General features: G+C 40.4%; 2 protein-coding genes across 5 annotated transcripts; one reads left to right on the top strand and one right to left on the bottom strand.

Moving 5' to 3' along the window:
* The first annotated feature begins 141 nt into the window (after window positions 1–141).
* On the top strand, window positions 142–5,401 carry rgp1 (GP1 homolog, RAB6A GEF complex partner 1). 4 transcript variants are annotated; one of them, XM_026162295.1, is made up of 9 exons: window positions 142–454; window positions 648–763; window positions 1,635–1,768; window positions 2,085–2,168; window positions 2,353–2,502; window positions 2,847–2,993; window positions 3,260–3,387; window positions 3,500–3,677; window positions 5,125–5,401. In XM_026162295.1, the coding sequence occupies exons 2-9, from the start codon at window positions 648–650 to the stop codon at window positions 5,346–5,348; spliced, it is 1,161 nt and encodes a 386-aa protein (XP_026018080.1). In that variant the 5' UTR covers window positions 142–454; the 3' UTR covers window positions 5,349–5,401. The 4 variants fall into 4 exon arrangements, with proteins under 4 accessions (XP_026018080.1, XP_026018081.1, XP_026018083.1 ...); XM_026162296.1 differs by lacking the exon at window positions 142–454 and adding an exon at window positions 980–1,072 and having other exon boundaries at window positions 698–763; XM_026162298.1 differs by lacking the exon at window positions 142–454 and adding an exon at window positions 980–1,108 and having other exon boundaries at window positions 698–763.
* Window positions 5,402–5,410: 9 nt separating this feature from the next.
* On the bottom strand, window positions 5,411–7,526 carry msmp1 (microseminoprotein, prostate associated 1). The gene is made up of 4 exons (XM_026154613.1): window positions 7,454–7,526; window positions 7,275–7,388; window positions 7,040–7,148; window positions 5,411–6,276 (listed from the first exon to the last, which is right to left on the bottom strand). The coding sequence occupies exons 1-4, from the start codon at window positions 7,524–7,526 to the stop codon at window positions 6,084–6,086; spliced, it is 489 nt and encodes a 162-aa protein (XP_026010398.1). The 3' UTR covers window positions 5,411–6,083.
* Window positions 7,527–11,123: the final 3,597 nt, after the last annotated feature.

Below are 11,123 nucleotides of genomic sequence, written 5' to 3'. Positions count from 1 at the left end.
GTCTGTTATAATTTAAAACTTTCAACATAAATTCTACAAATCAAAGATTCTTTGTAATCACTGAGTTTACCCCTTCCGTATATGTTACCATAGCAACGTCACACACTCGCTTACTATATTTTTTAATATATCCAAATTTTAAATAACGTATTATTTTAAAGGTAATCTTAAAATATCATACGAAAGGAAAAATATATGTATATATATTCTTATATGTTATTAATCTTATTTCTGTTTCCCGTTGTTCGTGATTGGTAAAACAGCACCGGAAACAGAATGTCTACGTATTTTTTTTTTTTGTTTACTGTAGCCAGCTGGAATGCTAGCTAAGTAAGCTATGCTCGGATTGGCATGAATTGAGAAATTTGGTATACTTTTATTCAAGAAGTGTATTTAGGTTTCTTCGGGGAGAACATTGCGTATTTGCTTTGCCGCAGTATCGCGTGAAGTGAAGGTATGTGATAAACTTGTCCTTAAAACTACAGTCATTAGCAAAGAGGGCCAACAAGTGAAATTCATACTGGCTGTATGTAGGTCAAACTGTAACGACAAAAAAAGTACATCAGATAGAACTGCAATGTGCTCACGATATTATCGTTTACGTTTTTCATTTTCTAAAGTAGCGTTGTCGGTTCGTAACGTTATAGATGATCGAGGTTGTGGCCTCTATGGCCCGAGGCTCAGTGTTTCTGGCCGGGGAGCTCATGGAGTGTCTTGTAACTTTCACCAACCCGATGTCTCATCTTTCCACCTCGGCGAGCAGGTAGGATTTTACAAGTTTGCTCCTTGTTCAATGAGATTAAAAATAAGGGAATATCAGCCATGTGTTATTCTTTGTTTTGACTGTCGTATGTTAATATGCGGGCTTTTAATTAGAGTAGGTTTTGTTTTGGCAAGATTTACAGAAAAGGATTCTTAATAATAACACTGCTGTTAGAATATTTTGTAATCTAAATGATTTCTTTATTTCCTTGGGAAGTATAGAGAAGGTTAGAAGGATTTACACGTCTTCTGGAAGGATCTAGAAAAAGCGTGCGATGGTGGTGAAATATATGAGGACAGCAAAACAGTGGTGAGGTGTGCAGTAGGAGAGACAGATGGATTCAAGGTAGGGGTAAGATTACAACAGGGATCTTCTCTGTGCCCCTTCTTGTTTGCAGTGGTGTTGGTCAGGCAAGAGTCCCTGAGTACTGAGGTGGTGGTATGCACTGGAGGGAAGAAGAATGAAAGTCAGTAGAAGCAAGACAAAATGCATGTGTGTGAATGAGAGGGAGACAGATGGAAAAGTGAACATTTAAGGAGACTTAAATTCCTGGGATCAACTATCCACCCAGGCAGGTGGAAAAGAGGAAGACCTTAGAGGAGATTCATGTAGTGAAGGAGGAGGGTTGGGTTAACAGAGGATGCTGGAGATGGGGTGAGGTGGCGGCGGGTGATCCACTGTGGTAACCTGTAAACGGAGCAGCTAAAACAGGAAGGAGTTGTTTTTTTTTATTTCACTTCTTTTAACACAGTTATTAGGATTTATATGGTGTCTTGTGACCTAGTGTTGTTGGTAGACTGTAACACAGAGGACACTGAAATAATTGTACCCTTGTGTAAACCTTGTTGTCTGATTCTGATTTTTGTTCCAGTGAGATGCTGGCATGGGCCAGTGCCCAGATCCACTGTCAGTTTCATGCAAGTGAGAACAGAGTAGCCTTGCCGGCTCAGGGCAACAAACAGGATGTCCAGGCTGAGAGCGAGACTGTGCTCATCCCAAGCAGAGGTAAGAAATAAAATATGAAATCTAAGACTGGCAGAAATAGTATAAACTTATCTGGGTTTCCCCAATCTTATAAACAGTACATTTGCATATTGACACCACTTCAGTGGATGTATGGGTCATACATCCAACTGCCTTACAGCCATGCAAGGTTCACAAGGTGAATTTAAAAAAGAACATCCCCAATACTGGATAAATTTGCTGCTGTGTCTGCTAACAAGTCTTCACACACAATGAAAAGTAGCAACATATTAGTAGCCTTTTTTCCATAGCTTTCTTAGTGTGTAATACATTTAACATCTCCTGCTTTGTTCTCCAGGAGAACGAGGGCAGTGTGTGCTGGACACTCCTCCTAAGATATTATTCTGCGACCTGCGCCTGGACCCTGGAGAGAGTAAAACATGTACATGTCTTTACATTTGTGGGAAAAAGTTAACAATAATGTGAAGTGAAATATCTACACTGCTGTTAAAGAATGAAACACTTAACACAATAATGATGAGGTTTCTAGATGGTTTCCCATACATAGCATTATCTCATTTGTGTGTGTGAGACTCAGTCTTGCAAACATTGTCATTCTTTCACAGACTCATACAGTGAGGTTGTTCCCATTGATGGGCCTCCCAGTTTCCGTGGTCAGGCGGTGAAGTACGTCTACAAACTGACCATTGGCTGTCAAAGGGTCAACTCGCCCATCAAGCTACTTCGTGTTCCCTTTAGAGTGTTGGTTCTGCAAGGTGAATGGACTTTTGACCGACTCTGGCTTTCATTTTACAGTTGTAGCCACAGAGAAACAGGGGTTGAAAGATCTTTGCTTCGGCTGTAGTATAATATTAGAACGACAGCAAAACCAGAGAAGTATTGGCAAAAAAAATACTGTGGATATAAACTTTTGTTGTGGTCTCTTAACCAGGCATGTAGATTTTCATTTTTCTCTGGACAGCAAAAAGAGTCTGATTATGTCACAGTTACCAGAGCTCTTTGCTTTATAGAAAGTACTTAAAACGTTGCCAAGAAAATTGACTTTAAAAAATGAGAATCTTTTATCTGATGTTGGTGTTTTTTGCATGTACCCACATAGGCATGCCAGAGCCTCCATTTCCCCAGGATGAAGAGGTTTGCCCCTCCAACCCTTTCCTGGAGGAAGAGGAAGTGAGCCGCAGGGACTCTCGGCCTTTGGAGAGAGCACTGGACATGTTAATGGTCACCACCTCGAGGCGCTACCCCCGTGAGTCGAATTCTCTGCCCTTCTGCTCTTTGCAGGAGTTTAAACTCTAGTTTGTGCAAATTGTTTTTAACGTAAGCGTCACCCCTTTTTTCTTTGGGAATATTTTGACAAATTAAACTGTTTTCTCACTATTTTAGTTGTTACATTCACATAAGCGTGTACATCTATAAAATGGTGGCTTCATTCGGTACCTGAAAGGCAAAAATAAAAGCAGCAGATTCTTTTTGTGTCTCCACATCTGATGTGTGTGTCTTTGTTTTTTCCAGATATGTTTAATATCACCAACATGCGTGGGAAAGTAGCAAAGTTCTGCATCTTTAAGACTGTTTACAGACTCGGGGAGGACATCATCGGCACGTTTAACTTTTCAGAGGGAGACATTCCCTGCCTGCAGGTGTGTTTGCTCTACAATTTTCATACGATGCACTTTCCAATTCAGTCACCCTTTGAATTTTCTCTAAAGCTGTGTGTGTGTGTGTGTGTGTGTGTGTGTGTTTGTGTTTCAGTATTCAGTGAGCCTTCAGAGTGAGGAGGAGATCCAGCAGCAGTACCAGCGTAGACCAGGACAAACTCCCAGTGTGACTGGACACGGGCGACATCTGGAGTCTTGCCTCCACACGGCCTTCAGCCACTTCTCTCTTCCCATACCCCTGAATGTCACGCCGGGTTTCAGCAGAGACATTGGTAAGTCACTCAAGCTGAATTATGTCTGACTCACGGCTCAATCATATCTCAACAATTACTTGTAGATCAGTGTCATACAAACTAAGTAGGCATAGTTCATCAATTGCCTATATAAGCTAAGCACAATTCCAGGTTCCTACTATCATTAGTTTTCTGAAAAAAATTTCAAGCGATGAATGTCAGGATGTTTTTAGATGTTTTCCTTGCATACATTTTCAGAAGGCATCTAAAAATGACATAATCTTGAAAAGTCCTTCAAACTTTTCTGAGTGTCTGTACTATGGCTCCATATAGACTCTCAGTAGTGTGGATGAAGTTCAGATAGAATGAATGTCCTATTGCTGACAGCAGATTCTGCAGCACAGGCCTGTAGAAACATAGTTTTGCAGGTAGAGGACTTAGATATTGTAGCTTCTCATATGCAAGGCACAAAATATGGTTCAAAATAAGTAAAGGATTTCATAAATACATTGCAGCTGTGACTACAATGTAGCTTGCCATCGCCAGTGTGTGAATGTGTGTGTGAATGGGTGAATGACTGAATGTAGTGTGAAGCGCTTTGGGGTCCTTAGGGACTAGAAAAGCGCTATACAAATGCAGGCCAAGGATTTCATAAATATTAAAGTTTGAATAAGAAAGTTTCATCTAAATCGAATACGATATTCCCCTGGTATGACACCACATCCTAAACCCATATTAACCTCTTTCAGAAAGCGTGAGTTTGTGTTAGCCATATCAAATAGATGTTCTCCATCATTTTCGTATGTAGTTTTCAAAATATTCATATTTATGTATGACAGCCAAAGATTATAATAAATTCTAATACTTGTGAAATTTAGTGTTTTTAAGATAAAGGGGCTAAACTTCACCCAATGCTTCTTACTTACTTCTCACTCATAATTTGTAGCAGATGTTCCAAGGCAGTATTTTAACATTTTTATTAAAGTACCGGCCAGGCTTCCCAGATGAAGTGTGAGTTTTCATCCATTATTTGATGGAGTGCAGGATAAAATGATCAGTTGTTATGCACGATGCACATTTTGTTTCTGAACCAAAACAACACCCTGTGTAAGCTGGGCTGAGTCATAATCGGGCTGATGCTGTGTAGTCTGAACCTGGATAATGACAATATCAATTACACGTAAACTCAATGTGCTAACCACAGAAGAGAAGGACACAAAAACCAGTGTGGGTTTACAGTGCCTTAAGGCAGTGACTAAATTTTAATAAAAATGATTCACACCTATTAATATGGAAAGTTTTACAAGCATGTGGGTGACGAGCATTCCTTATTTTTCCTTGTGGCTGCACACTAAGAAATGTAGGAACGTGCCGGCAAAAGAGTAAAAAAGGACACGACCGGGAACATCTACACATAAACCTAGGTACTTTTCATAGAATGTATATGAAAAGAAAATTACTTACTCCGGCTCTTTTGTTTATTTAGTGACCCTGAGGTGGCGCCTGCACTTTGAATTCGTTACTGCCCGGGAGCCTATGGAACCGCCCACTGTCCTGCAGAACCAATCAGAGGTCACAGTGTGGGCTGGGGCAGAGCATGTGGATGTGGACACCTTCAGCTGGAATCTACCGATCAAAGTCCTGCCCACCAACCCGGCTTTGGCTTCCTACGTGTCCCAGTTTACAGGGACCAACACCATTACCATTTAACGTGTACGTGTGTGTGTGTGTGTGTGTGTGTGTGTGTGTGTGTGTGTGTGTGTGTGTGTGTGTGTGTGTGTGTGAGTGTGTGAGTGTGTGTGTGTGTGTGTGTGAGAGAGATGTAGATGCACATTTCAAGAACAAAGACTCTCCTCCGATGGTTAATCAGAGCTTTTTCTTTCATCTGGAGCAAAACGCTCAATCAAGATGTAAGAGAAAATTAAAAGCGTGACTTAAATCTCTGTCATTTCTTCATGTAAACAACACTTTTATTTGGAGGTTAAATGAGTTACAGCAGCAAACAGGTCAAACTGAACAGACATTTATATTAAAGTACATTTATATATTTACAGAATGTCATCAGTGGGTTAATTAAAGATAGCAGTTGGATTAATATCAGGATCTTTGAACAAAGAAACACTTAACGGTTTGATGTTATTTAGCATTTTAAAATCCTGTAAACTTAAAAGGAGTTTCATAAGAAGCTCAGCTGGGATTAGACAAGTTGCTAACTGATATAAGCGTAAACAGAAATTAAAATGCTTCTAAAGCAGGCAGGGACCTATATTTTCTACATCTGTTAAGACTTCAAATTATTTTGTGTAAATTGCTGCACATTTGCTTAAAAATTGCTAAGCATCATATTCCCTACATGAATAATTCATATACTGAAGATGAGTAATGGTTATGGATATCTAACTGTAATGAGTATCGGCTCCATGGGCAGGCAGAGTGGCGGCAGAGTTACTCAGTGCTAGTTGCGTTCCAGCCTTCGAGATGCTGCTGCAGCTGAAGCGATCCATGGCTCGGGTCCTTGTTCGCTTGACCCGGGGAGCAGGGCAGGCGGGGGTCAGCTGACTGGACTAGAGACACTTTGCAGGTCACTTGCTCCACCTGCACTTCACACCATGCGGGGAAATCCACCGGCCGATGCACTCTGGGCAGTAATTAAGAGGAAGGTAAAGCGTGTCAAACCTTCTTTGCACTTCTCACTTCACGCTTTAAAATGTAAACTTTTTCAGAATCAGAATCTCATTTTTATTGTTATTTTTGCCAAAAGCACAACGATATTATATGCGGTCCCATTCAGTACAAAGAAAGCAATCTAAGTACTCATAAAATACAAAAATAAAGAGTTTCTAACAAAGTATAGAGTAAAAATAGAATCTAAAAACATAGATATGTACATATCTATGTGTGTTTGAGTCAGAGATTGCACAGGTTAGTGACATTCTTGCTACAGCCCTGGGATATTTTTTTGGGTACCCACAGAAAACTCGAAACACTTTGTCAAATCTGAATATTTTTATGTGCCCAAATGAAAACATGTAATTTGTTTTATTGAAAAAAAAAACAGAAGCTTATAAAAGTTGTGATAAAATGTAATTAGAAACATTAAATATGACCATATTTGGCTTCTAAAGCATTACCTAAAATATTTAAAAGTATCTGCAAAGTAAGGCGCAGCCACCTGTGATTTACAATAGTAACACTAGAATAATATCAGTAAAAAAAACCCACACAGACAAGATTCCTGCAGACTAACAACATTTGTGGCCACTTTCTTTATTCTTAAGCAAAACATCTGGTGAAACTGCTGTTCCACCATGAAAACAAAGTCACTCAGTCTCTTTAAACCATGCGGTTTAGAAAATGTTGGCATCTGGACACCAAATCACACCGTCTGTTTGTGTACTCACGTCTCACAGCAACCGACCCCAACAGGGTGCAGACAGGTGCATTGCATGCAAGCGTTGTCCATCCAGGTTTCACCCAGTGAGTAGTGCCTCCCCTCGTACACACACAGAGCTGGACGAACACATGGTGGGGGGAAGAGCTCAAAATAATACATTTTTTTATAAACTGATGGGTTTTTTTTAAAGGTAAATGTTTGGGTTTTTTTTTTAAAAAGGGTTATAAAGAATTGGATCTCACCTCTGGAGCTGAAGTGGCACTCCATGGGTGCAGCAGAGCCACCGCTGGTCCACAGAAGAAACCCTACGGCTCCAAGCAACAAGTGAACCCTGAAGAGCTCCATCTTTATCACGTCTGGTCAGCTTGTGATTCCGCTTCTCCTTTTCTTCCCTCATTTATATGCTTTGAGGGTTCATGACCATGGCGTGGAGGTGTGGCTTGCACCGTCATGTGGCCCACAGACTTGGCTGTGGAGAGTGTCAGCGGTGCCATCCGTTGGGAATGAGGAGGTGGAGGTGTTGTGTAGAGGGGAGGGTAAAGTTGTATCTTGGCACGCTTTTGGCACTCTGGAGATCTCCTCGATGCGCTTCAGCAGGCATGAACCTCCGAAGTGTTAGAAACAATGACACATCCACGCGGTGACTAAGAGAGGGAAGGGTAGCAGAGAGGTGAGATGGAGGGCAGAGAGAGAGAAAGAGCGGTTACGTCCAAGGAGAGAAGGAGGTGGAGAGAGAGGGCGATGGAAATGTAAAACATGATTCATCATCATTCAGCCTCCCTCTTGGTTTTTGTGAGGATCACCGCACAGCCCCAGAAAATGTGCCAAATATAAATTTTAAATATATAATCATGATTCTGCGAGGTGCTTTCAGCTCTGGCAGCTACATATGTCCATAGTGTCCATATGCCACAACTGTGTGTCGTTCAATGCGGTCTTCTCTCTCCATGGTTGTTCTGCTTTTGAATGGTTCTTCCTGTTATAAGGAAGTTTTTCCTTCCCACTTTCACCAAACTGCTTGCTTTTCGGGAATTCTTTGATTCTTGGGGTTTTCTCTCTCATGTGGTGAGGTGTTTACACTACAATCTAAAAAGCGCTTTCAGGTGACTGTTTTGTGAACTGCTACCATACAAATGAAATTCAATACTGAAAGGAGTCTAAATGTAATTAAATTAAAAGGGAAGGAATGAATTGTCAGATGTGGGAACAACATATGTGAATGTAGATCAAGGGCTTTTGTAGATTTAGATTTCTTTTAACCTGATGTAAACACTTACATGGGACTTTGGATGATAACATATTTCCTGCTATATGATGGAAGTATGTTTGGGGAGTGTCTCCGAGAGACCAGGAGTTTAATGAGCCTAAGGCATAATTCCAGCTTCAGTATCGATAAATGATGGATACTGAAAGCTAAATGAGAAAGATGTACACATTTCTTTTGGAGGGATTTTTTATTGGGTTTAGTTGATTTTTGGGAGAATTAATTAAGTAACAGTTTGTGGAAAGTGGAGGGACAGTGGGAGACTGGCCATCCTAACTGTATCATAATGAAAACCTTAGTTACAGCTGCTTACAATTTCTAATTATTTGTCATTTAAACCTAAATTCTGTGTTGCAGAGTTTATTAAAAGAGTGTGTGTTAATGTAGATGTTGGCTGTTCTCACTTTTTCCTGATTGCTTCCTTAGCAGGATGTGGAGCAACATAGGGAACAGAGCTCAGTCATCTTGATTAAGAACCCCCAAGGGGAAACGGGTAATGATGATGACGGATTTTATTATTTCAGCCTCCTGCTCTTTTGCACAAACCTCAATTTACCACTGACCAAGCCGACGCTAACATCAAGTTTGTTTCAAATTCTTTTATATACATGACATGTAAATCAGTTTATAACTTTTAGGGAGTGTGTCTCTTCTGGAATTTTTGTTGATATTCCGTCTCTCTCCAGTAAAATGAGCCTACCATAAAAATATGAAACTGTTCAGCAGGGGATCAAATAATTATTTCCCCACTGTAACTAAGCTAACATTTAAGAAAAAGATTTGACTGAAAAAAAAATCCCAAAAGGTCCATGTCAAATCATTTAAACAACAATCAAAGATAAAGTTTGAACTGCTCCTCTTATCACAGTTGGTCACTGGAAACATGTGTCTTCATATTCATAACGTCTGTAATGCAGACAGGTGTATTTCTTTGTTGCCCGGTTCTTTTGCAATTTTTCATGGATTGTTCATCCAAGGAAAATGGCGTTAAGTCAAAAGTTAAATATGTCATCTGAGCATATGTTGCAGTGTGGTATCAATCCACACGCCAACAAAACCTTATCTCATCTTCTTCCACTTGTTTACTATCTGCAGGCTGAGCTCGAGGTCATAGGAAAAATCCTCTCATGCCTCTCACAGGAGCCCCCGGGGCCCTGTAACATGGCGCTTTACATGCCTTCTCTCTATAGTTCAAGAGTGTTGATAGGTCTCCCTGATCGACCAAGGGTGCTTCTTCTTTCACTCAGTCCAACTCACAGTTGCCTCTGTCGGGCAGCGCAGAAGACTAAGGTGTCAGTCAGGCTACGTAAAGGCCTGATTGAGGTCAGTATTTAGATGCAGATGTTTTTCCATAGTTCAGCCTGGGTGGCGGAGACCTCCTCGGAGCCTATGGGGTCCCATATGCTGGCAAAGAGTTCACAGCCTGATCTGACAAATATGTTGTCGTCAGTGCTGATGGAAAGGGAGGACCTCTGAAAACAAAAGATTTTCCTGTCACACACCTCTCGTCCTTCATGGATATGCACTTAATTGGGTACAAGTGTTTTTTAATTGGGTTGGGAAAAGTTCACAGAGCATGAAATCCTTGTCTTTAGCATCGTCAGTGTTTCACAAGTGGATTGTTTGTATTGATTAAATGGAAAAAAGCTAAAAAAAAAAAAAAAAAATCAAAGGTGCATCAGTCTCTTTTTTCTCATTTTTAAACTAAAATTTACACTAAATACTTAAAAATTTTAGTGAATATCAGATTAGAAATAGACAAAAGTAGTAGTAGACAAAAATGGCCACAATAGATGGGAATAAAGTCGTAGCCCTTCCTCAACGGTTTTCAGATGAAAACTGTAATCAATCAGGTAAACATAAAGGTGCTGGGTCACCTGCACATTACACCTACAGTAGCTGCTCAGGCACAGAAGAGGAAGGAGTTTTGGAGCTCTGCAGTTATAAAGTCAGCAAAACTTTTACCCACTATGCACCTCAGCACTCAGTCACCTGCTCTGTAGTGGTCAAACACTTCATGGCTCAGTTATTGTGGTTTCCTGAACACTTCCACTTCTGCTTATGATATGTTTTGTGTGCAGCATTTTTATATTTGGTGGTGTGCTCTTTAGTTAGAGTGCATTTGACCCCTTAGTGAGACTTGTTAAAAAAAGCTTTAAAACCAGCTCATCTTGTATGTTACGTTTAAATTGATTTGCAGCTTCACTGTTGATTTTTTTAAAACTGTATTTTGTTTTTCTTTAAAGTTCTGCTTTTATTTTAAATACTTTGGAATTATATTTCTGCTGTGTTGCCTTTCTTTCTGTGCCATATGCAACATTTCTGTATATATTTTGCCAAAAGCGTTTGCGTGTCTACCTTCAAACGCATATGAACTTGAGTGGCATCCATTTTGTAATCCACTGGGTTTAATATAGTGTCAGTCAAATCTTTGTAGCTATATCACCTTCAAGTCTTCTGGGAAGGCTTTCCACAAGGTTTGGGAGTGTTTATTGGAATTTTTGATCATTCTTCCAGAAGCACATTTGTGAGGTCAGACATTGATGTTGGACAAGAAGGCCTGGCTCACAGTCTCTGCTCTAATTCATCCCAAAGGTTTTCTGCTGGCTTGAGGTAAGGACTCTGTGCAGGCCAGTCAAGTTCATCCACACCAAACTCGCTCATCCATGTCTTTATGGACCTTGCTTTGTGCACTGGTGTGCAGTCATATTGGAACAGGAAGGGGACATCCCCAAACTATTCACACAAAGTTGGGAGCGTGAAATTGTCCAAAATTTCAACGGCCAAACCCAGACTCGTCTATCAGATTGCCATCCGGCAAAGCGTG

The sequence above is a fragment of the Astatotilapia calliptera genome, chromosome 3, assembly GCF_900246225.1.
Source record: "Astatotilapia calliptera chromosome 3, fAstCal1.2, whole genome shotgun sequence".
Taxonomy (NCBI): Eukaryota; Metazoa; Chordata; class Actinopteri; order Cichliformes; family Cichlidae; genus Astatotilapia; species Astatotilapia calliptera.
This window is presented reverse-complemented; position numbering and strand designations above follow the sequence as displayed.